This window comes from Vespa mandarinia, chromosome 5, assembly GCF_050613455.1.
Source record: "Vespa mandarinia isolate Hongniang chromosome 5, ASM5061345v1, whole genome shotgun sequence".
In the NCBI taxonomy this organism is placed as follows: domain Eukaryota; kingdom Metazoa; phylum Arthropoda; class Insecta; order Hymenoptera; family Vespidae; genus Vespa; species Vespa mandarinia.
In genome coordinates, this window is record NC_140814.1 from 6082501 (window position 1) to 6110202 (window position 27702).

General features: G+C 32.0%; 1 protein-coding gene across 7 annotated transcripts in view; it reads right to left on the reverse strand.

Moving 5' to 3' along the window:
• The window catches only part of Trpgamma (Transient receptor potential cation channel gamma), a 78534-nt gene that overhangs the window by 44527 nt on the left and 6305 nt on the right, over window positions 1-27702 (reverse strand). For 5 of the 7 annotated variants that reach the window (XM_085656946.1, XM_085656945.1, XM_035866245.2 and 2 more), the window contains one exon: window positions 5777-5829. In XM_085656946.1, coding sequence (XP_085513072.1) covers window positions 5777-5829 — 53 coding nt within the window. The remainder of the gene's footprint in view (window positions 1-5776; window positions 5830-27702) is intronic. The other 2 variants (XM_035866248.2, XM_035866247.2) reach the window with 1 other exon arrangement.

Consider the following 27702-nt stretch of genomic DNA (forward strand, 5'->3'; position numbering starts at 1 on the left):
CCTCCTCCTCCTTCTTCTCTTCTGTATCTACATATGCTACCTAATGTTCAGACAGACATTACCTTGGAGAATTCCTAAGTTGTTGACAAAACAATTTAGTACATTGTATCTATATGTATAAATACAAATACCATTATATCGATAACATTTGTGAAATTTCGTACATTAAAAATTACAAAATTAACAAAAATGCAAATATAAAGATAAAAAAGCAAGGCTGTATTTTGTAAAAGGAAAATTTTCTAGGGGGAAAAAAAAAAAAGAAAAAAAAAATTAAAACTAATGTTATGTTCTCGTATTTTAAAACATAACATTGGATATTATAACTTAAAAAAAAATTGAATATTTATATCTGTTATCTTGTCGCGCAATTAAAGTCCACTGTATATCAAACTATCTTTTACAAGACAAACTTTCTTAATTCTATTAATACCAAAGTTATAAACGCTAATACTTTGTATGAAACGACCTAAATATCTACATACGACGTGTGTGTGTGTATATATGCTTTACGTTCTTTCTCTCTCTCTCTCTCTCTCTCTCTCTCTCTCTCTCACATTCTTTTTTTTCCTTCTTTAAAATTGTCTTGCTTACTTCCTTTCTCTATCACAAATATCAATTTTACACGCATTCATTCTATCTTTCTTCAAATAAAAGAAAATTTACGATCGACCCTGCTTTTACAACTTTTACAACTACTACATACACTTACGTTCTAACGTTAAGCCAATAAAACGTGTAAAAGATTGTTAATAGGGAAAGAAAAATTAAAAATCATTTAACAAAGATACGCTTTTCTTCGAGATAACCTTTTTCCTTTGTAGGAGGCATTTGAAGAAAAGAAAAAAAAAAAAAAGAAAAAGAAAAATAAATAAATAAATAAACTTATCGATAAGAATACGTTATAATTAGATTGAGTTTAAAGAGAATGAAAAAAAAAAAAAAGAAAAAAAGAAAAATGAAAAACAAAAAATTATAATCTTGCAAAAGTACGAAGATTTTATTATAATGGATCTTCGAAAATTTAATTAAAATCTATATAAAAAAAAAAACAGAATATTTTCCATTAATTTCCCGTCGTCATCTTTCAGTCCACCACCCCCCCCCCATGGCTCTTCCTCCCTCCCTCATCCCTTACATTTTTTTTTTTTTTTTCAAAAAACTTTCAAAACTACAATACCGTAGAGAGAAGAAAATCGAAAGAGAAGGAGATTATTTACCATTCTTCTCATTTCTCATATTCTTTTGTAAACTTTGACCGACATCGAAACGTCGAAATCTAGTTTTCCAAGATTCTCTTATCTCTTTCTTTTATTTATCAACAGTTCAAGTATCACGATCCATCGCTTGGTGGAAGCGCACCAACTGCCATGGAAATTCTCGTCTTTGGTTCAACCGTAGAAAAGAGAAAAATATTGAGGCGTTGTATCTCGATAAATCGAATTTCCACGACATAGGTACTGTCCTATAAATATGTATGTGATAAAAGATAAATATAAGACATTCGACTTTCTTATATAGAATTTTAATACAAAAGAGACGACGTCTATGTCCAAAAGTTTGAAAAATTTTGTAAGACAAAGTATCTCGAATATCGAATATGGAGAAAGAAAGAGAAAGAGATATATATATATAGATTTACAGAGAGAGAGAGAGAGAGAGAGAGAGTAAAGATATCGATTCTTATCGAAATTATGACGTCCCTGTCTTTCACAAAGAGACTAACCACAGCACTCTTCTTTCAACGGAAGAAAAAAAAAGGCAGTAAAAGATTCTGTGGAAGAAGCCACAGCAAAGACATACAGGAAAAAGCAATCCTGTAGGATCTTCTGTTTCAAGGTACTATCTAAAAAGCGCATTAGTGGCAACAGAAAAGAAGGGTTCTATGTGAATAGATGAAGATAGAAAGGACGAAGAAGAGTAGCCGGTCTTTCGGTCATTAGAAATTAGATATCCCTGAAGGTTATATTCTTTCAGTATAGAAACTCCTTTTTTTTAACCGAGATATCCCCTTACTCGTAACACCCATGATTGACCACTTCGATACTAAGTATCTTCTGTTATTCGTCTTTTTTTGTTAAATATATATATATATATATATATATATATATATATATATATATAGAGAGAGAGAGAGAGAGAGAGAGAGAGAGAAACTCGACTCTCTAGCAAGAATATCTAACTATATTGTCATTAAGATTGTTCTGAAACGAACAATTTAATCTCGGCTTAATTCACGAGATACGAAATGGCTTTCGTTTTTTGTGAATTTAAAATCAACGAAGAAAATCTGTTGATGGCTCGATTTACGACAACGAAGAGAATTAAATTGTTTCGACAAAAGCATATATATATATATATATATATATAGATAGATAGATAGATAGATAGATAGATAGATATAGATATAGATACATAATGCTGATAAACAATCATGGCGGAACAGAAAACGAGATTTTATTTCCTCATTTGTTGCACGTTCGAGTGTTTCTTCGGAAAATCAATTTCTTTAAATGCGATCTCGAACGAACGAACGTACAAACGAACGAACGAATGAATAAATAAATGAATGAATGAATTATATACTCCAACGTTAAATATTATAATATTAAATGAACAGTATCTACTCGCAAAACCTACTTATCTCATGAAAAATTCGTATGATCATTTAAATTTATTAGCGACGATATAAAAAAAAAAAAAAAAAAAAAAAAAAAAAAAGAAGGAAAAAAAAAGAAAGAATAAAAAAAAACCTAAGAATTAACTTCAACAATTTCTACAGAGTAATTAGTAACTACAGATATATAATTAAATATATATATATATATACAAGGTATTAATCTCGACAACCGAATTTTTTATAAACGTGTCGCTCATTTGTCAAATTGATTAAATCCCACAGAACGCAGAATATAGAAAATTAATATAATTGTATATAAATTAAAATTATTATATGATTTATTAATCAACGTCCAATACAAATTATTGTTATTTATAGTGATGTTAAGTTTAATTATTACGGGAATTTGTATCATTTAAATTGTCAAATAAAAAAGTTTGATAACAATCAAGATCTTTCGTAAAATTTAGAAGGAACATTCTAAAAGCCGAATTAATCACTTTGGCCTGTGAATATGTGTCTCTTAAAATAGAGAAAGAGAAAGAGAGAGAAAGAGAAAGAGAGAAAGTAACAAATATATGAATCTATTTCAATCGTACTAAATATCGCTAAATTTTCGCGAATTCGTAATTACAGAGAGAACACACAGAAGACCCGATGTCATTAATAGAAAACCGCGAATACACGAAGTGAATTATTTTTACGTATGTAGATAAAAAAATTTCATTTGTCCTCCTGATCCATTTTCACTGAAGGAGATCATATATATTTGGTATTTCATTGGTACTAATTTGACCTTTCATGTTTCACGTAGGATAAGAATAAAGGAGAAAGAAAAGAAAAAAAAAAAAAAAGAAAAAGAAAGAAAGAAAAAAGAAAACGAGAAAAAAAATATCGGCACAATAGTGAAAGAAAAACCGAGATAGAAAAAAACGTGAACAAGATAATCGAGTTTCATGAACGATCTTTCACGTATATATCGTAACTATTGATAGTATTACTTACACACGCTAGTACACTAAATTTTTAACGTCCTTATATCGCATTGACTTACCATCCCCGTCCGATTGTTCGTACGATTTACCGCGTGTCCTATTCGATTCTCTTCATTTCTCTTTTCCTCTCTTCTTTGTCCTCTCTCTATTTCTCTCTCTCTCTCTCTCTCTCTTTTTCGTTTTCTTTCTTTCTTTCGTACACACTTATATCCTACCTACCGATTCGTTCACGATCTCCGAGGGGACTCCGACAAGATTGGCAACTAAAACGAATGCGATTTCTAACAATAGAATCGAATGTTCCCTACATCTGGTCGAATGATTCTCAAATGGAGAGTAAAAGTTATATACATGTATATATATATATATATATATATATATATATATATATATATCTAATGCATGTATATGTGTACATATATATATATATAAATTTCAATCTATATTTACATGTCTAACAATGAAATATCGTCGTCGTAATAAAAATATCATCGAATCGAGAAATATCTATATATAATATTTTAAATCGTGATCTACTTCTCGATACGCAACGTCAATCGATCATTCTCATTTGTAAATCGTTAGTTGTTTCTTAACGACATGTCAAAAGACACGTAAAATGTCATAGATGACAATCGTATAAAAAAATAACGAGGGTTAAATTCTATATATATACATATATATATATATATATATATATATATATATATATATATCTCAGATGTATATAGTAATCTCAGATACGTATAGAAATTATTTTTTTACTCAGCACGCATAGAAATCAATTTCTTTCCAATTTCTTTTAATGATCTTCGATCCAGCTGATTCCTTGACACTTTATAAATGTGTATAGGAGGGGGGTGGGGTTGCGCGCGTGCGCGGATAAAAAAGTAAAAAGATAAATATACTAAATAGTTTTCTTAATTTTTTCTTCTTCTTCTTTTTTTCAAATCATTGAAGAAATTTCTTCTCTCTCTCTCTCTCTCTCTCTCTCTCTCTCTCTCTCTCTCTCTCTCCCTTTCTTCCTCTCTTTCTTTCTCTCTTTTTCTAATTCAAAGAGAGACGACAAACGAAATACGCGTTCGGTCTTTGAACTCGATAAATAGTTGTATGACATATAAAGGGTTTTGTTGTGGTATAAAAAGTTAGCTACGATGTCTTCCATTCTCACAAACGTGAAACATTCTTCTTCTCTCCTTTTATCGAACAGACTGAATTTCTCCTTCTTCTCTTTCTCCTCCTCTTCCTCTTCCTTCTCTTTCCCCCCGCCCCTCCTCCTCCCTCCCTCCCTCCCTCCCTCCCTCCTATCTCTTTACTCGGGCTACGAATCGTTTGCCTTCTCCTTGAATTTTTCCTATCCTCGTGGAAATTCAACGGGTTCGATACCGTCCTATAAATATTATCGTAAGACGGCACGGATATTCGATGCTTTTCGAAAACCAGCGATCCTTCATCGTGATCGACGACTTCTTTCTACCAAACATGAGAAAGATCAGCGACGTTTCCGTGTATCCCAAGACGCAATCCAACAATTTTGTTGGGAAATTCGTTGCTTTACGAGAATGGAATCCATCTGGATTTGCCAAGGACGATTAACACGAAACGAGTAGCTAGCTAACTGAAATTCGTTCAAATCGTTTATATGAGCTTTAGCTGTTTGAATTATCTATATGTCTGACTCTCTCTCTCTCTCTCTCTCTCTCTCTCTCTCATTCTCTCTCTCTCATTCTCTCTAATTTTCTGAAATATACTTGTTTCTCACGGTATAGTCGAACGAGGTCATAAAATTAATGAAGACCGAATAGCTCGAATAATGAACTAATATTACGGTAATCTATACGTTATCAGTTTAATAGGTTGTATTGTTTATGTCTGTAACCGTGTATATGTAGATTTGTGTGCTTATGGGAACAGGTTATCGTCAAAAAAAAAATACGATTAACTCTAGAATATAATAGGAAGCATTTGTAAAAGTTAGAAAACTTAATAGCGAACGAAGAGAAAGTAGAATATGATATTCGAGCGAGAGAATGAAGAAAGTTTAACGTAAGGGTTGAAAAGAAACTTATTTGCATGGCGATGGAGTAAAATTGGGGGGGGGGGGGAGAGGAGAGCAAAAACAAACAAACAAAAAAAAAAAAGAAAAAAAGGAAGAAGATACCTGTACTCACCGATCTCCGGTATGTTCCTGTCATGATCTCCCTGGGCCGAAAACTGAAATGGAAAAGATACAAATTGAGCTATAATGTTTCATGGATATCATGTATCTAAATTAAAATAATAATTAAATAATAAGAGTATGAGTGTTCTCTTTGAAACACGTTAATGAACTATTGAACGAGAGAGAGAGAGAGAGAGATCAAAAGGAAGAAAATCACCGGACCGTATTAATAAATCATTTCCACAAACGTGTTTATCCGTTTTAGGCACTAAATTATTTACTGAAACATCCTTTGCCACTTCGAGCGAGTAGTACAAACGCACTATTCCTCCTTCTCTCTCTCTCTCTCTCTCTCCCTCCCTCCCTCCCTCTCTCTCTCTCTCTCTCTCTCTCACTCATTCCCTTTCTGCCTCTCTAGTATATCAATCTACCTATCTCTCATTTACAGGATAAATCGGAAACTATGAGGAAAATTGAACTACGATCTACGCGTAACAAAGACATCCTCTTGAATGCTAATTTAAATCTCGCTAATTGGTATATTGTATCTATAGTCAACGAGAAAAAAGAAAAAAGAAAAGAAAAGAAAAAAGAGCACGAATAGTTTTCCCAAGTAAATCGATAAAATGCTTTCTTCTCGAAAATTTTACAAGACGAGCGCGCACTTTCGATTTTTCAATGAGACAAAAGTAAATTTCTTCTAATTTATTTCCCCTTTTTGATATTTGCAATTTCACTCTAATTTATTTCTCTTTTTTACGAGCGCACACGTTAAACGTTCGAAGAATTCTAATATTAAAATGATATTCCTCTGAAAGATTTTATTACCACGGATTATCGGATACATATCAAACTATTTGTATTTACGTAGATACATATTATTAGCATTTTACATCGCATAGATTAGAAACGTTTATATAGTGTTATATATCGTGCCTTACTGAGACCCATGTTCTTGAATTTCTCTTTTTTTTTTTCCTTTTTTTTCTTTTTTTTTCTTTTTTTTTTTTTTTTTTTTTTTTTTTTTAAATGTTGTTATCTACCTACGAAGTACGAAATCAACGATCGGCGGCCTGTGTCCGGCACGTGGACGATTCGAGTTCAATGATGTTTGCCAACTCGTTGAATTTATCTCAATTCCATTAGCTACCTATATTTAGATCCAGAGCGAAACCAATCTTGTTACAAGGTTACGCCTTGATTTTCTCCTAAAACACGGATCAGAGGATTTCTGTTCTCGGAAGCACCGCAATCGAATATATCGTTTGCTCTTTCGGTACCACGAAACCAATCCTTGCAGCAGCACCGAACTGAATGAAAGTGTAATCAAGCGAAAAATATTTCAGGAGGAGATATCGATATTTACGATAGAAGAAAACCATTGATAATCCTGTTTATTACGATATATCAACAATAATAGCCAGATATTATCTTCGTATAATCATTCTCGTATATTGCAATGTAATTTCTATTGAAACAGAGAATAGTTCCCTTTCATTCGATATCTGAATCCAGAATCATTGATGGAGTATTGTTAAATTTCACATATTCTGATAGCTACAACACGGTATCGAACAAAAGAACAGAATAAAATATCGTTGATACGTTCAATACGAAATACTTCTCACAAAATGGTCACCAACTGCAAGACTCTCATGCGAATATCGCGTCGTAAAGCAATGAAAAAAAATTCATCGATACGAATAAAAACAGTACCTACTATGTTCGACGTTCATAAATCAAACAAAAAGAGAGATAAAACAACACACTTTCAACTTTGTCCCTCTCTCTCTCTCTCTCTCTCTCTCTCTTTCTCTTTCTTTCTCACCCTTTTATCCAAAAAGATAGTAGCCGGAAAATATTTAAAAGAAAGGCAATTTTTTGGGCGACACTTAAACGAAAAATCAATAACGTTGTCCCGCCCGTTGTTGAGAGTTCACGCGAAAACGATGTGAACAGCATGGAAAAATAAAAATTCTGTTGACGTGGAAAAAAGATTTCGCGCGCAATTGAAAACGGCGTATAGGAGTCCTTTTACATTAGCGAACACCTTGTGCTGCACACTTTTTCCCGAGCTCCTTAAAAGAAAAGTTTAGACAACCTGCAATGTTCGTATATATATATATATATATATATATATATATATATATATATATATATATATATATACCTATTACATTTCTCAACAAAGTTCGAGGAAGTAATCTCTCGTGGAAAATTGAGAGACTGACAAGAGATACGTAAGAAATCTCGAGTCAAGATTTTATTTCGAAACTGTGTAGCCTATAAAATCTTTTTAAAATACATATGAACACGCGTTACCAACTAGCGTTTCGTAGTTTCTAAAATTTAAGCCAAATCACGATCAAAGTAAACAAAATAACCATGAAATAAATGAAAGTCTGCGAAAGAAAGATAAAGATGTAAAAGAAAAAAAAAAAAAATAAATAAATAAATAAAAGAGATCAAAATGAATACGTCGAGTAAAGGATTCGTATTGATCGTATATGAAACAATCCTAATTTATGAAGGATAATGATGATTGTAAAAATACATAGGGAAAAAAAAAAGAAAAAAAAAAAAAAATAAAATAAAATAAAATAAACACTAAGGTATGTATGTACGTCTAAACGTAACAAGAGATTAAGTCAAGATATTAACAATGAAGGTAACTTCAGTAACAACTTCATCAGAGGCCAACGATGCGGTTTAGTCGAGACTGCTGCAAGCTGGATTATGTTCGAGGTCGATGAGCTCTACGACTCGGCTGATCTTCCATAAGATATGTAAGAAAAGCAAGATACTTCGTTGGATGAAACATTAGAGCATGAAGGCTTCATCAAAATCCTATGTGAAGGATAGAGACATGAAATCTTCTCATTTTCTATCTCTCTATATCAACCTATTACTACTAACATTATTGTTATTACCTACTATCTACCATTATTATTTTTACTTCCATAAAGGGCCAATATACATTTATCTACGTGACACCTCATCGCTGTTTTCATTGACACTTTATCGACAATATCGCGAAGAGAAAAAAAACAAAAAGAGAGAGACAAGCATTGTACCCGTTATTCGCTCCAAGATATATTATTCCATCGTGTAAATATTTGCGATTGAAAACGCACCGGAGGTACGATAATAAAAAGTGTATTTTATTTCGGTAAGCGGAGACAAATTGATTTCTTTCGTATTGCCGATCATAAATCACGTAACTCGAACGATTGGTACCTCTCACAGTAGTTGCAGTAATAAAAAAAAAAAGAAAAAAAAGAAAAAGATAATAATAATAATAATAATAGTAGTAGTAATGGTAATTTTGAATTTAATACAACAGCATTATAATGTGGTTTTATTCGCGAACTCTTTTCTTTTAGAAGAAAAAAGAAAAAAAAAAAGAAAAACAAAAATTCGAGAAAAAATATCATCGCAAGATATCTAGTTCCTAGTTTCCTATGAAAATTTATGAAAAATTATAATGTAAAAGTTATTTGTTTCAAACAAAAATAAAAACAAAAACAAAAAAAAAAAAAGAAAAAAAGAATAAAAAGACACCAAACTTTCTTAGCGGAGATATCGTTCTTACGAGAGTACGATAATCGTTCTTTTAAAATTACCTCTCTTTTGGGATTACCTTTGGAAAGAAACACATTCGTTCGCACATCGTATCTAACATATGTACATAAATGTATACTTAAGTTGTACCATAGTATCATACAATAGTACCATGGGAATAAAGTATTTATATGCGTGTTAAACGTTTCTCTACAAAAGATAGAGATCGTAAAGTTTTAGACTGATGAACTATAATTAAAGGCGTGAGCCTGGTTGCGGTCGAATTTGCATATAATTTGAATTAAAGCATTTCATAGTACGAAATCCAAAAAGTCGATACTTGTGGTGGTACGTCTGTTGGACTAAAGCCAAAACTTTCACCGCGATTTCCTGTCTTTCTTCCTCGATTTTGTGGGAATTTTGAAAAGAGAGAAGAAAGGATAACCAATCTCTCACTCTCTCACACATTCTCTCTCTCTCTCTCTCGCTCTCTTTTTATTTCAATTAGTCACTTATCAACTACACGTTATTTTACTTTACGCCAACGTGTTATTGCGCGAACCAATAATTTATACCTTTCACAAAATTATTTCAAAATTAGTTAGATACACTTGGAAAATCTTACATGCGTGTACATTATTTTATATATATATATATATATATATATATATATATATATGAGAAAGAGAGTTTGAATTTACCGAGCGAGTGTTCAAGCATAATGCCTATTTTTAGGTGAGAAACCATACGAATAGCACGGCGACTTCCTACGTTTACTTTCATGGCGGTCAGTTACGAGCTCCCTCAAACGATCACTAAAACTCTCATCGAAATACCGATCTTCGTGATATACGAAGAAAAAGTTGATGATATTCGAGCTGGTTATACGTTATTACTCTCATGGCACATCGTTTTGTGAGATCTATCAGGCGCGATGTCAAGGAAAATTCGTTGAAAGAAAGGGGAAAAAAAAAAGAAAAGAAAAGAAAAGAAAAGAGAGAAAAAAAAAAAGGAAGTGAAAGAAGAAAGAAAACGATTCCATATAAAAGAAATTCAAATCTAAGGCCATTTATAAATCAAACGAACGAACTCATCGTTATTGAAATTATTCCACTCGTTACCGACACTTGTCGAGGACACATTTCGATGAATCGATTATTACAATCACCTATAGTCTTATCAGGAGATATATCACGTCGACCCTACAATTTCTCAATATACATACATATGGATGATTTAATCGAAGCCATAAGAACGTTACGAATCATACATTTTAATAGAGATAACGTGTTTCACACGAGATTATGAGGCAGAACGTGCGAGTATGTGTTGTGCGTCCTTATAAAAATATGAAAATTAAAAAGAAAAGACAAGAAAGGTTCACTTTTCCGATAATTAAAAATGTAAAAAAAAAAAAAAAAAAAAAAGAGAGAGAGAGAGAGACAAAGAAATGAAACTACGTGCACGTTACATGGTCACCTATATCAATCATGATTTTTATCTAACCGACTATAGAAATGGGACGAGTTTTTAGTCGTCTATCTTTTCTCGAGATTCCTCTTTTATTCATAAATCAACGTAATGATCGAAAACAGTAGGATGAGTGTTATCATGAAAAATCGTCTACTCGAATTAATTGATCACAAGCTGGTAAATGATCTGCTACGACGCTTTCATATTATTGAAGTATCCCGAGAGTATTCATAGACGTTAGGCGAAAAGAGAATCACCTAAGGGCCGTCGTTAAAAGGCGCTTACTTTAAAGCGGATTACGTGGCGGATTAACGATGATCAAAAAATCGTTTAAAGTCTATATAAAAATTTTATGATTAAGTAGTTTCTCTCTCTCTCTCTCTCTCTCTCTCTTTATTACTCTCGAAATTTAAATAAATTTATGAATCCATTGAATTTATATTTACTAATTTCTTTTAACATCTTAATATGTAAAAAAAAAAATACATATATATATATAAATGGATCTAAAATAAATATGTAGATGCACAAAAGGATTCAATTTTTTCTTTTCATATCCTTTCCCCTTTTTTACAAGCTATCAAATATGTACATACGTACATAAATTTCTTGACCATATTTCGTGGCAAATATTCGTTTTACATTCACCAAATATTAACGTGTTTCTACTCGAATGAATCTCCTACGAAAGAGCGGAAAACGAAAGGGTATAATGCAAAGTTAAAAGCTACGAATGAAAAGCAAACACGACATATTGACTCATCTTTACTTTTCCTCATAATACTATTTTACTCTTGTAAAATCTTTATCATTTCGATATTCACAAGAGAAAGAGAGAGAGAGAGAGAGAGAGAGAGAGAGAGAGAGAGAGAGAGAGAAACATTAAATTTTTCTTTTATATCCCATTTTTTTACGAGATTGCTCCGAGCTCGTAGAAAATTTTCTCTAAAATTGACTCTCCGTTACCGATTGACAAGAAACGGATAAAAAGGACACGTTAAGGAAGTAATTTTTCTTCGAAAGTCAATAGACTCGACGATTTCACGACTAAACGAACATTCGAATCAGTTCGAATAATATTCTACTAGAGATTTATTAGACCTTTTAAATTCGATGCGTTAGGACAGAAGAAGGGAGGACATTTTATCCGTAGAAAATGTCTTCGATCGTGCGACCTATCGACTTTCTAGAGCCGTGGCTTGTGTTCGTTCAAAAGTACGACACGATTTCGACAGATCTAACGCGTCTCTCGTCCCTTTCCGTTTTGATATTCCTCTCGAAATTCTGCCAATCGCATGTCGAACGTTCTCCTATCGCCTTCAACCGAGTACGATTGAGACGTCCGGAGAAATTAATTAATAGAGAAGTTCTCTTCTCTCTCTCTCTTTCCTCCCTCCTCTCTCTCTCTCTCTCTCTCTCTCTGCACTCTCCTCTTCTCCTACATCGTAAAATTTGCCTCATTGATTCTTGATCCTCGACAATCGGCTTTATGTCTATCTCTACCTGTCTCTCTCTCTCTCTCTCTCCCTCTCTCTTTCTATCTATCTATCTATCTATCTATCTATCTATCTATCTATCTATTTATCTCCAGTTATCTCTACCTTTTAGCTTTTCTATATCATTAACTAGCCCCGTCGATTCTCATCTCGGAGACAGAGATTCTCTCGCTATACATAATCCTCTTTCCATGGAAATATACGAGACTTCGTTGTTGATAGAGAGTGGACACTGCTCTCTCTCTCTCTCTCTCTCTCTCTCTCTCGCTCTCTCATTCTCTATACAAAGTCCACGAACGAGCTGGCGAAAATTAACGCTCACGATTATCAAGCTTTAATCGTCCAAGAGAGAGTTTGAAATTGCACCAGCTTCTACTATAGAGAGATATAAGTACCAACCTGGAATGACTCAAACTACAACGAATCACAAGAGAATATCGCTTATCGTTTAATGAACCTCTCGTTGTTCTTCCTTATACCGTTTAAATGAAAAAAAAAAAAAAGACGAAATAAGAAAACTCAAAGTAGCCAGAAATTGAAATGAAAGTTAAGTTACATGTAAAAGAAAAAAAAAAAAAAAAAGAGAGAAAGAGAGAGAGAGATACCGACCACGAAATAAATCACCTTGTATTCTATAGACGGACTTGTCTAAACGACCGAATCATCACAGTCTAAACAAACGGGAAAGAATCAAGGCAGACGTCTGCCATTTTCCGTCTGGCATTCTTCTTCCCAAGAGTCCGTTTTTGATCGATCATCAGAAAGAAAGAGATTAATGTTGGCGATACCAAGAAAAGAAGATTTTCCAAGAGAAACTGATAAATAATACCTATCCTTAAACAAAGCAAAAAGAAAAGTAAAAAAAAAGAAGATGAAGAAGAAGAAGAGGAGGAGGAGGAGGAGGAGGAGGAGAAGGAAGAAAAAGAAGGAAAAAAGTATAACACAAAAATTAAGGGAAAAACTTTTCGCTAACGAACGAACTTGAAACGTTTTTTTAAAGAAAAATTAAATATTAAATCGAAATAAAATGATTATATCAATAATCGTAAGAAAGAAGAATTTTATAGATTTACGAAAGGATACAATCGAGATAAATAAAGTAAAAGTTAATATCATAACGATAAGAAATTTCGTCCAATTAAAATAGAATTGGATTGAAAATTTGATCTAAGATCAAATGCAGTAACAAAAGCGCTCTAACTTTAATTAGTTTCCTGTTAGTTAGTTTTGCATTCATCGAATTTAACGAAAATAAATCGTATGGGAAAAGAGAAAAGATCTCGACCATGTCAAAGTGTAACGCTCAAACTTTGTCCGTCGTCGACGTCGTCGTTTTCCTAAACCACCATCACCACCATCATCACCATCACCTCCTCTTTCTCCTCCTTCTCCTCCTCCTCCTCCTCCTCCTCCTCCTCTTCCTCCTTTACCTAAAAGTAGTAGAAGCACTTTGCGCGCCTCGAGTTCGAGATAATCCACGTTTCTCGCTCATCCTTTCTTACACTGCTACTTTCGTCTTACTTCCAAGCACCAATTTCGGACCACTTACTCTTACCTTCTTGTTTCCGTTGCTCGCCGAGAAAAGCTTTCGAAAATGTCAACCGAGCAAAATGTCTTTTTATCCAAGACAATTTACAGAAAAGGAATTATATACACGAACGTGGTCATATGCATTTGTTTCTAATTTTGTCGTCTGTAAAAACGAGTACAGAGAGAGAAAGAGAGAAAAAAAGAAAAAGAGAGAGAGAGAGAGAGAGAGAAAGGAAAAAAAAAATATATATATATATCATTTACTTTATAGCATGAACAAACAGCTTAGCTGGAAAAGAAAAAAAAAATAAAAAAAAAAAAGATAGAGAAAAAATTTATAAAACGTATTTGAGAAAAATTTATCTGAAAAAAAAAGAAAGAAAAAAAAAGATAAGAAAAAGATTAAAAGAATATTAATCTTCTAATCGTTCATCGTTACTTAAAATAAAGATATTATCATTACGATGTTTGTTAGAACCAGAAACATGAAAATTATTTACTACATAATATATGTTTGTGCTTACATACTCCTATCACCAATCTTTTAGAATTTTATCGGGAAACATTTTCTGATGCAACATAAACTTTTAATGTTCTTCTAAGTTAAAAAGAGCTCTCCGATTTTTATCTATCTCAAACGATTATCACATTTTCATACTTCGTGTTAAATCCTTGATAATACATTAGAAGGATTAAACCGAACAAGAACAAAGTGTACATATGAAATACATTAAAAGAAAGAAGAAAAGAAAGAGCGAGAGAGAGAGAGAGAGAGAGAGAGAGAGAGAGAGAGCGAGAAAAAGAGAGAAAGAGAGAGAAAAAAAAGGGGGAAAATCCTTTTGACAAAAAAGTATGAAAAAAAGAAACACTCGATAATGAAAGAGATTTCCAATGTAACTAGAAAAATTACGCGTTGCTAATCCACGAGTCATCTAGCTCAGACAAGTTCCACTTCGAAAAACTTTGATAAAGAAACTTCATCTAATGTTCTAACGGGTATTATCGGATCGATGACTTTAGATGGTAAATTTTAATGAATGTCTACAAGGAACGAGACAATTTTTAAAGAACCAACAAAAGTCTCTCTCTCTCTCTCTCTCTCTCTCTCTCTCTCTCTCTCTCTCTTTCTCTCTCTCTCTCTCTCTCTCTCTTTCTCTCTCGTTATCGTTTATTATCTCCACTTATCTGTAGAAAGCTTTAACCATACAAACTATCTACAAAGGATTAACCTTCTAGCTTTAGAGAAATTTTCCTATTGCTAATGTAATATCGTTCTATGGAATATATAATCCTAGGATCACGATTCTAATATAAATGAGATACATCGTTTTGGAATTTCGTTGAATTCCAACACCTCTGACCATTTGACGGTCTGATCGAATCTTCTCCCAGATTCCTAGGATTATCTTAATTCTCTTGGAGTCACGAAATACCCGTACCGGTTATATCGATGTCCTATAATCGGAAACCACGCGTACGAATATTGACTCGATTTGAAAATTCAAAAACGTCACCGCAATCTATATATAGATATTTACGAAATAAGCTTCTAGATCTTATAAGTGATTATAGAATAAATTGTATTATTTATTATTGTCATGTTTCATTTCAAACAAAGTTTTAAGATATTGTAATATCGATGCGCGTAACATTGTAATGTTCAATTTGATCAGAGTTTATTTTTAACTAATAAGAAAGAAAGAAAGAAAGAAAAAAAAAAGAAAGAAAAAAAGAAACGATTGATATTCGACAAATAATTTGAAACATCTTAGAAAAGAAATTTTCTTGTAAAATTTTCTAGTGAAAAAGTATGCACCTTAAGATTCTCTCTCTCTCTCTCTCTCTCTCTCTATATATATGTTCCCTTCGTAAAATTGTTCACAGCTGTTGCTGATTTCTCAAGTATCTATATAAGAACCCGTTGTATTCGTTCAACGAAACTCCTCGACACACTTGCATTAGAATCCTTCACGATTCACTCATACGATTCTACCTGTTTCGAAATTAAAGTTAAACTGTTTGAACGATATCTATTATAACTATGTTGTTATTTCGTATAAAGATTACAAATTTTAATATTATAATATAAATATTAAAATATAATACGTTCCAGACAATATTATATTATAAAACATGACACGATCGTATCTAATTCTTTAATCCTCCCCGATCGAAATATATCTAAAATATGTATAAACCGAAAGGAATAATTTTGGAACTTTCGTAATTTCGAAGCTTATCACGTGAATTTTCTTAACGAAAGAATAAGAAAGAAAGAAGGAAAAAAGAAAAAAAAAAAAAAAGAAAAAACAAAGATAAAAGTTGAGTTAGCGAATTCTCACGTAAAACGACGTAAAAGAAGAAGAAGAGTAGAAGAAGAAAAAGAAAAAGAAGAAGGAAAGAACTAAAAGAACACGAATACGAATGAGAAAGGCCAACCTTGAAGATCCTTTTGTCTTGACATACGGTGCACGTCGCCACCCTTAAAGCGAATACATGGCAACGCTCGTTTGTTCTCGTTTGTTAGACGGATGTATACAAATAAGTTGGGGTTGGTAGACCTACTTGAACCTACTCGAGCTTCATTCGTCTGTCCTTCTCTCTCTCTCTCTCTCTTTCTCTTTTTCTCTCTCTCTCTCTCTCTCTCTCTCTCTCTCTCTCTCGTTCTCATATAAAAATGAAAGCCATAGTACAAAAAATTTTTTCATAATGATAATAATATAAAAAAACAAAAAAAAAACAAAAAAAAAAAAAGAAAAAAAAGAAAGAAAGAAAGAAAAAAGAAGAAAATAAAATAGAAAAAAAGAACAAAGAAAAAAGCAAGTGGTTGATATTAAAATTTCTCTCGAAAATTAAAAAACTTATGGCCTAACGTAAAACTTTTCTTTCTAATTTCGAATAGTGAATGTGTACGCGTATAAATATTACATACGTCGACGAAAATGTTAGTCCTCGTAAGGTAATATTTCATGACTTTGTTCAAAAGTTAGAATATAAGCGAGCAAAATATTACGCAGAGTTATTTGAATGATCGAAAATAATGTTCTATACTGAGGAACTCCATAACATGCGGCTCATTTTAATTGGAAAATAAATCGTCTTTTTTCAATTGTCGTCGTACGGGAACAGGTGATATAAATCAAATAATTAAATAAATCTTCATTAGGTTTGGATCTACCGTGTGAAAAAATTTTTAAGGCGATTAATCGTTTATTTTCATCGTAATTGTATTAACGATACAATCGAAGGCCATGATAACAAAAAGTTCGAAGAATTTATGGGTTACGTTAATTCCATGTCTATAATTCATATATTATGCTTTTAGCGATGGTTAATATCACATTCTTTAATAACAAATATGTATGTATATATGTATGTGTATACCAACATGTATATAATTTATGCATGTAAGTATGCATGTATACATATATGTAAATTCGAGTATGAGATTATACATATGTCTATGTTTACTTACACGTTGAATTAACTCCGATACAAACGATTATACACTTGAGCAATAATCTGTTACACACTATAATATAAATCCCTAACTCGATTTTCGTACTCGTGTTTCTTCGTGTAAATATTAATATAATTGGAACGATCACGTGAGAATTCAATAAAAAAAAAAAACTATGTACTTTGAACGATCTACAGAGAAACATATTTCTCTTGTTCTTTCGTGTGTATTAATCATAACGAATATGCGAACAAACAAAAGGGAAAAAAGTAAAAAAGAAACAAAACGAAAAAAAAAAAAAAAAAAGAAAAACAGAAAAAGAAACAAAAGGAAAAAATAGAAAAAGAAAATATAACGAAGATTTTCCTATTGCGAAATAATTTCTAATTTCGTCGAAAAACAAACTTTCGTTCCCATTGTTTATCGAATCGTTGCGTGTACAAATGAAAAATCATTATAAAGTGATGACACTTTTGTGTAAATATCCTTGATGGAAATGGAATATGCGAAGTAAGCCAGCTAACTTCTCAAGCAGGTTCTCTCGCGTGTAATGATGTAGATATACATATGTACTTATCTACTTATGTACGTATGTATGTACGTATACGCATATACAATACATATCATGTAAAGCTTTGGCAAAGGAAGACTTTAGTAAGTGAGTACAGCTATTTACAAAGTATCCCACAAGAGCCAAACGAATTACTAAGGGAAATGCACCATCATCTCAAATTTCCTTCATTTAATTCTAATGATGAATTTTTTTTTTTTTCTTTTTTTTTTTTTCCTTCAAAGCATTTCAATTAATATCACACTTTTTTCTCTAATTTCAAACTCTATACATTTCTTCTTACATTTTACTAATATCACGATAATAATAATAATTAATATTGTATATATATATATATTTTTTTTTTCTTTCTGTGATATCATATCGAACCTTTCGACTGTTTTTTTTTTTTTTTTTTTTTTTTTTTATTATCAATCGAGTCTCAAAATTCGATATTTCTTTACTGACAAAATCAATTTGACAATGAACCTAATAGCATCATTAATTATAAATGTCATCTCTTAGAGTAATAAAATAAAAAAGAAAGAGAGAAAGAAAGGAAGAAAAACTTTATTGGAAAAAAAAAGAAAAAAAAAGAAAAGAAAAGAAAAGAAAAAAGAAAAAAAAAAGGGATAGAGGAGAACAAGGAAAGAGGCAGAAAAAGGAAGATAGAAAAAAAAAATAATAATAAAAGGAAGAAGTATGGAACAAAAAATAAAGCATGAAACGATGTATTCCGATGGAATTGATACCGCAAGTTAACATCCTTTGAACGGTTCATCATATTCGAACTATCCAATAGGGGGAGAGGGGGGAGAGAAGATAACTTTTCCTTTCATGTACGTACTACCGATTCAATATCCAGAGCCGACTTAATTACTGCCAATGGCGTGTAGTCGCTCAGAGCATAGATTTCACTTTCGCTACGTGTAACCCGCCCACGATGCAATTAATAACGATATAATCGAATTCTCTCTCTTCCTCCTTACACCTCTTTCTCTCCCCCCCCTCTCTCTTTCTCTCTCGCTATGCTCGATCTCTGATTACGAAGCATCCGTGAAAGGTACATTTAGAAAGAGGGGAATAGGAAAAAGGGTCGACATTTTTCTCGTATAAAAGCTATCCCCATCGCTAAAGCGATGATCGACGGTCGAAAAGAAATTGAAGAACAAAAGGAAGAAAGATGAATGGGGAGAGGGGGAAGGAGAAAGGAGGAGGAGGATAGGGGAGGATAGGGGAAAAAAAAAAGAAAGAAAAGATCATAAGAAATTGACGTCGGCCTTGTTCCTCGTGACGAGGAAGAAAAGGAAATAAAGAAAAACCGGAAAAACCAGAAAAAAAAGAAAAAAAATAAAGCATTACTACGTGAATCCACCGTCAAATTAATTAATTTCCAGCGATATTATACGAGCCTGAACTATAGAGGCTTTTTATCTTAAACCGCAGGAATTAGGCTCTCTTGGGCGAAAGATATTAAATGAATGATTACAGGCTGGTAGTTGTAAAAAAAGGGAGAAAAAGAGAAAGAGAGAGAGAAAGAAAGAGAGAGAGAGAGAGAGAGAGAGAGAGAGAGAGAAGTGACATGAGAGTTCCGTATAAGTATTATTACTAACCAAACGATCGTGTCAGCGAGACTCAATGCTATTTACACGACCACCCGATATTAAATTCTATTTTCGCTTCAAGCACAACGTGCTCTTTGTCGTAGCTATATAGAATCGATAGGATTCGAACAGCTTTGACGAGGATTCTTTCCTCGAAAGAATAAGAAGAAAATGATTGAGTGTGAGAAGGACGCCGCGACATAGATGAAGAAGACAAAGAGAATGAGAATGATGTGAAAAAAGAAAGAAGATCTGTTTAAAGATCTTCCTGAGCGTTCTAAAAAATACGTCAGATCGACGTACATTCCTCTTGTTCGCGAAAATCTAATCCTAATGCTGTCAACAACAATGGAAGAGACAAAGGACGAAAGATTCGACGGTTTCTCCACTTGGAAAGAAGATGCAGAACTTGATGTAATACGTATGAAGAAAAGAGAGCATAATACGAGAATTACGTATGCTTATGTTGACAGACGGATTATGTAGCTTGTAATACGAGTAGGTATATTTGTGTGTATGTATGTGTATGTATGTGTATGTGTGAGTATGTGTAACCAACATATACGTTCCACTGCAATGCAGGAGCAATTCAAAGCACGGATTATACGAGGTACAACTTGTATCACATCACTGGTTTCTATGTATATATATGTATACATGTCGGTCTACCCACGTACCAAAATCAGCCCAACGCCATTGTGTTTTACTAAACGACAAGAAATATTACGCTCTTGATGAAAGAGTATCCTCTATTTTTCTGAAAACTGAAAACAACAACAAGAACTAGCTTCCTTCGACTATTGCATTTTTGCATGTTAAGGATGTAAAACACACGCAAAACACATACAAGTAGTACACTCTGTATCCTCTTTTTATTTATTTATTTATTTTTTTTTTCTTTTTTTTTTTTTTTTTTTTTTTTATTATTCTTTCCTTCTCGATTCGATTGTCACTTGTTTTTTTATTTCTTTTTTTTTCTTTCATTGTTGTTCTCTCGCAATGTACACGAAATTAGTCGATATATGTAATAAATTTTAATTAATGCTTTTGTTTTCTATTACCGAGAGCCAATCGAGATATCTACGCTTTGTTTTCTCATAAATATCGTTTAAAATATGAAACGTATCGATATAAAAATCAAAATTCACATTCGAATATTGTACTGTAGACAATAAACATGAGAGTATTCTATCGATCGAATAAGTATTGTGATTGTAACCGGATACATTTCAGAGCAACAAGTTACGAATTGTGATACACGCTCGATTGAGTTTCTATCTTTGAAATGGTGCAAATGAAGAATTTTCTTTCTTTTCTTTTCTTTTCTTTTTTTTTCTTTTTTTCTTTTTTTTCTTTCTTCATAAATAATTTCCGTATAAAAAGTAATCCATCGTAAAAGATAAATCTATTGAAAAATTTGCTCGAATATTTTATCAATCGGTGATAATTTCATAATACGTACGATTATGTCGTAATATGAAACGTATACAGTTATATTGTTATATTCGTAAGAAACACGTATTTCATAAATGGAGATAAGCCTTAACCGAGATAACTAATTACGAATGGCTTTAAAGACAGATCCTCTCGATTTTGGCGTATAACTTTTAATAAAGACATTTCGCACAAATCGAAATCGTGAAAGTACTCACAATGCAACATTCTAGCGTGTACATTGACAAAGATGTAATTCTCTTATTAAAAAAAAAAAAAAAAAAAAAAAAAAAAAAAAAAAAAAAATCCATCACGATCCACAAGAAATTTGTTTATTTCTTTTTATTTATTTCAAATAATTTTTTTTTTGTTTTTTTTTTTTTGTAAACATATCAAAATTCTATACCGACTTCGTTTGCGAAACAATAATAAAAACGACAGAATAACTATCTCGCTAATACCATTAAATTTTCATTCTGACGAGATTAAAGAAGAAAAAGAAAAAAAAGAAAGAAAAGAAAAGAAAAAGAAAGAAAAAAAAAAAAAAGAAAAGAAAAAAGAATACAAAAAAAGAGATGACCACATTCGATACAAATCGAAGATATTGAAAGAGAAAAAGAGAAAAAGAAAAAAAGGATTTCGGATTAAATAAACGTACTTTTGTAAAATGGATACTTTTGTAAAATGGATACTTTTGTAAAATGGATAGTTAAACTTCCGGTCAGTGGCTCGTTTTCGTGTTAACATCGAACAACTCGTTGAGCTGATTCCGAGGCGGTAAATTTAACAAAGGAGGAGAAAGGATGATGGAAGAAAGAGAAAGAGAAAGAGAATGAGAGAGAGAGAGAGAGAGAGAGAGAGAGAGAGAGAAAGCAACAAAATGGGTGGAGGGAATCAATGAGGATGGCGTCGCTCTGGGGCGTCGACGCTGCTGGGCTATGCGTCGCGACGCCTTCCACGTTTGCCGACGCCAGTCGACTTCTCCTCGCGAGTTCTCCTTGAGGACGCGATCCTTTCCGAAAGGGAAAGTTGTACGAAGAAGAACGCTAATAATCTCTTTCTACTCCTTTTCTCATCCTTTCTTTTTCTTCCTTTCCTTTCTTTACTTTTTTTCCTGTTTACTTATCCATTTTACTGTAACATCTTCTCGAAAAAACAATGCTTCTTTTTTACAGTGCAACAAACGAACGCCTTCAAAGGAAGATGATAAAAACCTCCTAAGGATTACGTGGGATCATCGATTTACAAATTGCTTCGTCATCAAAGAGATGCACCGTGATACAAAGAGGATTTTATTTCTTTCTTTCTCTCTCTCTCTCTCTCTTTTTCTCTCTTAAAGATCCTTTGTTGGAAAAGAATAAAGTGAAGAATCGAGTTTAGAAACTAGAACGATATTATCGACGATGTTATCTATGTATTGTATATACATAAAAAGGAAAATAATAAATAAAATTTCAATGTAAAAAAAAAAAAAAAAGAAAAAAGAAAAAAAAGAGTGAAGCCATATCTGTTACTTCTCCACTTATTTTTTTTTCTCTCTTTTTTTCTTTTTTTTTTTTTTTCCATATCGTATACGAAGTAAAGGAGAAAGAAGACGAGAAAAAGGAGTAGGAGAGGAAGAGAACGGCGAAAACGACGACATTTGTATCTATGTATCTCGTAGAGCTTCTATTTCGATGAAAACGTAAAAACAAATCGAAGAAAGGGTCTCGGTTTACATTTCATTTTCTTCTCTCTCTCTCTCTCTCTCTCTCTCTCTCTCTCTCTCGAACTTTTCTTTCAATTTGAAAAAAACTCCTTGCAGTTGGTATATCTCGAAAGGTTGCAAAAGTTCTTATTCACAAAGGCTTCTTTTTCTTTCTTCTCATTTCTAAACATGATAAATCTTAATAAAAATAACGAGAACGCACAAAAGCAGCATACTTCTGGTGGTTGAAGTTAAAGGCTAACTTATCAGTCCAGTGGTTAATGTAATCACCATCACGAATTTCGCTATATACTTAATAGAACTAACTACTCTATAGAGAAATGTAATTTTACTTCTTGCATGCTTCCGCCTGTGCTTGTTATTGGTTTACGTTAGATACGAAGTTCCGTAATAAACCATGACCTGTCTAATGATCGCCAAAGAAAACAATTAATAATACCGTATTAATATTAATCATATTTTACGATCACTGTTTCATCATTTCACGATAATTAACAACAAAGTTAATTCGTTGTTCGTCTATTCGTCGAATTCGAAGAATTCGAATATGAATAATGTTCAGTTTCGTTTCAATTTATATTTATAAGTGTACAATGAAAAGGAATAATAATTAAATATTTTAAAAAGAATTAAACGTATCACTACTTTTTTTTTTCTTTTTTTATATCGATTTACAATAAAGTAATGTGAAATTATAGAAAAAAAGAAAAAAAAAAAAAAAATATATATATATATACCATTATTATAAACGAATGTTTCATCATTGCAACTATGATGGAAATAAATATTTATAAAAACTAATTATAATAAATATATATATATATATATATATATGCATATAAATCAGAAAAATATAATACAAAATAGAAATCTTATCAGACGTCATGATTGTTTTTCACAGATATTATCATAATAATCCATAGCAATATATCACACAATATTGTTATTTTTTTTATTAATGAATTTTATTGAGAAATGAAATTAAAAGTTCGATGTTTCATGACTCGTCTATATCCACCGTTGAACATGGATACCTCATCTAATTTGCATTCGCATTGGTTCCCATATGTAAATTGCACGCATGCAAATGGCAGGCTCGATAGCTTATAGATGCGAATGCTATGATACAGAAGTATATAGAATGTAGTCTATATCCCTGCAGACGATAGGTAAATCCGATTTACACTCTAGATTTCTCTCTCTCTCTCTCTCTCTCTCTCTCTCTCTCTCTCTCTCTCATTATCTTATATTTTTTTCCTTTATCTTATCTTTCATCTTATCTTTCGATCGATCATTTCAAACAAATGTCCTGAAATTCGTTGAATCGAATGAAGAAAGAAAGAAAGAAAGACAAAACGAATTTCATTTTACAATGCAAACTATTTACGATCGAACGAAAAAAGCAAAAAAAAAAAAAAAAGAAAAAAAAAGGAAAGAGAAAATAGCGAAGCTGAAATAAATCATCCATCGAAAGAAAAGGTTCGCTATCCTATACTTTCGACGTAACCCATAGGAGATATTTGATTATTTTTCTCTAGGTCCTTCCGAATTTGTGTACGTTCCTGAAAGCTGCATATTTTTCAGGCTTAACAGAGAAAATAAAAAGAGTAAAAAGAGAGTAAGGAAAAGATAGATAAAGAGAAAAAAGGGGAAAAGAGAGAGAGAAAAAGAGTATGAATTTCTTTCTCACGCCGTCGGCTGTTATATGAATGTACTTCAATGAAAAAGAAAGTATCGTCGGAAATGCAAAAAGGACTGTTTATTATCTGTGCTAAATCACTTTGAGAACTCTCGATGATTACGGTATAAAGGAACTCTGGATGACCCAAATAATTGAGTGCTTTCTGTAACCTCGATTCTCACGATGAAGTATGGAAATAGGACAATAAGAGTTCCATCAATGAGGAAGATCGACGATGAAGAAACAGCCTGAAAAAAAGGATTCGTTCGTTTAAATTCTTAAAATGATCGATGAAAGAACTTTCAACCACAAAGACAAAGTGCCTTATCGTTAAAATATTATTTCCGAGGACGATCCATGAAACTGATGTTAAATTTTCATCATGAACATTTGAAATTTCTTAAACTCTGCGACCAAACTTTCTACCTTATTATATTTCCTTCATATATACGTATGTATATATTATTATTTACGATGTGTACGAGAATAAAAAAAAAATATATATATATATATATATAAAAAATCGAATGATGCGATTGATCAACGACATCAAAGGAGAAAACGATCAGAAAGAGGAAACGTCTATCTAAGAAGACTCTCTATGCATATTTTTAACTGATAGATGTACAGCAAACTCGCGAGTAAACGCGTCAAAACTGATCACAGCTAAACGTAACGCGATATATACATCACGGTATTGAAGTTTCATGTAGAAATCAGAAATATCGACACTGCTGTCATTCGTTTTCTATGATAGTTCAACTTCTATCTTTCTCTCTTCTCTCGGTATATAATATTCGGAAAAATTGATCGATTAAAAAAGGTAAAAGGATATACGAGAATAACAATAACACTTGTATGCACTTTTATATATATACATATATATATATATATATATATATATATATATGTATGTATGTATGTATATATATATATATATATATAGACACTACATATGGTACTTGATTTATCGTTGATATTCCGATCATTAAAGCATCCGCACGTATTTCATTTCTCCTCGTTAACACGTTTTTACTAGTTCGCCACAAATTCGCTAAAAAGTTCAGAGAATGTATTTACTTGTTAAATATGCTACAATGGGACAATAATTACATCGCAAAGATGAATTAGGATGCTAGTAGCTTTATGGTTAATTTACAGACAACCTGGCTAATTTATTACCACTGGTAATAGCTCTTGAACGAATGGATGGGGGAGAAATTAGCCTGAGGACACATTATCATACGCAATCTATGAAAGCCTGCAAGCTACTACTACGCGATATGCAACGCTTTACACCAACACGTTAATATCATTAGAAAGTAGGCCACGTGTCTTCTGTGTATGTAATATTCTTTCAACACCATTCTAAGATCTAGATAAGAAAAATGATAATGAATAAGAACATAAAATAGATTATTATTAATAAAATCACAATCGTTCTTTCGTTTTATCTAAAATCATGTAGATATATAAATGAGGATAATTAAATCGTTAGATTTAAAAAAATATTTCATTTTTCTCCAAAAAAATATTCAAATTTCTTGTTGCGTTTTGCACAGTTCTCAAAGTTATTAAGAAATAATCCTTCGATTATCGTGTCCTCGTGACAAACGCATGCTTGGCGTGCAATTAACGTAATGCTAGATTATAATGAAAGAGAGCATGTGTCTTATCATTAAACCGAAGGACGTGTAATTATTTCAGGAAGCAGACATTCGTGTAAGCGTGATACATAAATGTAATTACCGTATTGACAAAGATGAATGGACACGATCTATAATACTTTCCTTCAACTAGTCTTATTCCTATTACGTAGCTTCGAATATTTTACAATATTTTTCACTAGCCATTACATCAAAATGATTTACGTAAGAAACGAATGAAATTCTTTGTGGCTACTTCGGTCCAATAGAAAAATATGTAAATTTGAAATATAAATTCAACATGATTGTCGCATTCCTCAAAATCGTTTTAACGTAAGTAGATATGTATTTATTCGGAAAGCAGCTAAAAATAAAAATAGTATATCGTAAAAATTATTCGTATATAGTAAACTATATCGAATTGCAATAAATCTTTACAAGAGATATTGATATTCCAACAAAAAAAAAAAAAAAAAAAAAAAAAAAATATATATAAATATATTATGCATAAGAAAATTTTCATATGAAAATTTGTTTTAAAATCTTAATGCGTTTACTTGATAAAAATTAAAACGTTTGAAATATTCACGAATGTCAAGGAATTTTAATCAATAAGATATATAACCAACAAAGATCATAAGATCGTAGAATTTTTTAATGATTTTCAAGTAACAAGCATTGATTGTACATTGTAATACTTATCAATTACATTAACGATCAATCTGTAACAAAATAGATGCGTATCATTTCACAAGCATCTATGTGTTATTAGTACATGTACGTAGCTCTGGTTCGTTTATAGGCTAAAAAATTACTTTTGTACAATCCTTTCATTCTTACTTTTGAAATATAACCTTCTTATGATTCTCTTCGTTCTTACTTTCTATCTCTATTTCTTTCTCGTTTCAACCGACTCTTAATAGACACCCAATAAGAAATTGATACTACAGTGGAATCCGCATAATCACGCAATGTTTACGATGGCTTTACAAAGAGACAAAGAGAGAGAGAGAGAGAGAGAGAGAGAGAGAGAAATAGAGAGAGAGAGAGATAAATTCCACTAATTGAAGCTTTCATTGAAAATAAAATAATTTTGGTTTCGCTTATGAAATCAATCGAGATCGTAACCGCTAAAAAAATTCTTTCAATATTTCAAATAATTCTAAATTTTAATTTATCATCTTGTCGAGACAAATAAGAAGAGAACAAAAATGATAGAGAAGAAGAAGAAGAAGAAGAATTGTACTCGTTATATTACAACTTTCGTGACTTTTCATCCGTTAATTATTTTGGAAGTCCGATTGTAATTATTGTCGAGAGGATACTAAAAAGGCGTGGTAATTAAGTGAAATAAAGCTCAAATTTACGACGAAGACTCTCCTTCGTGTTCTACGTGCATGATAAGAACTACACCATTGTCATACTGTACTCACGAGACTAAAAATTGCATTGCAACGGTTTATTTAGGAAAAAAAAGGAAATAGAAGTTAGATCTAAGGAGAAAAAGAAAGGGATGGAATATTCGAACGATAGATAAATACACAGATCTATTTAAGATTTAAAAGAAATAAAAATAATTTCATATGGTAACGCGATGGAATTCTTGGTAAATCATTGAAATTAACGCACGTGACGACGTGTCATCGTTACGAACAATTAAACGTTCGCTGCGTAATTACGATATACATCGATACGCGCTGCCCGTGTGAACGCTTAAAAATCGTTTAAACGATTAAACATTCGCGAGATGAGAGTACAATAACCAGGAAAACGTGAGTGGTCG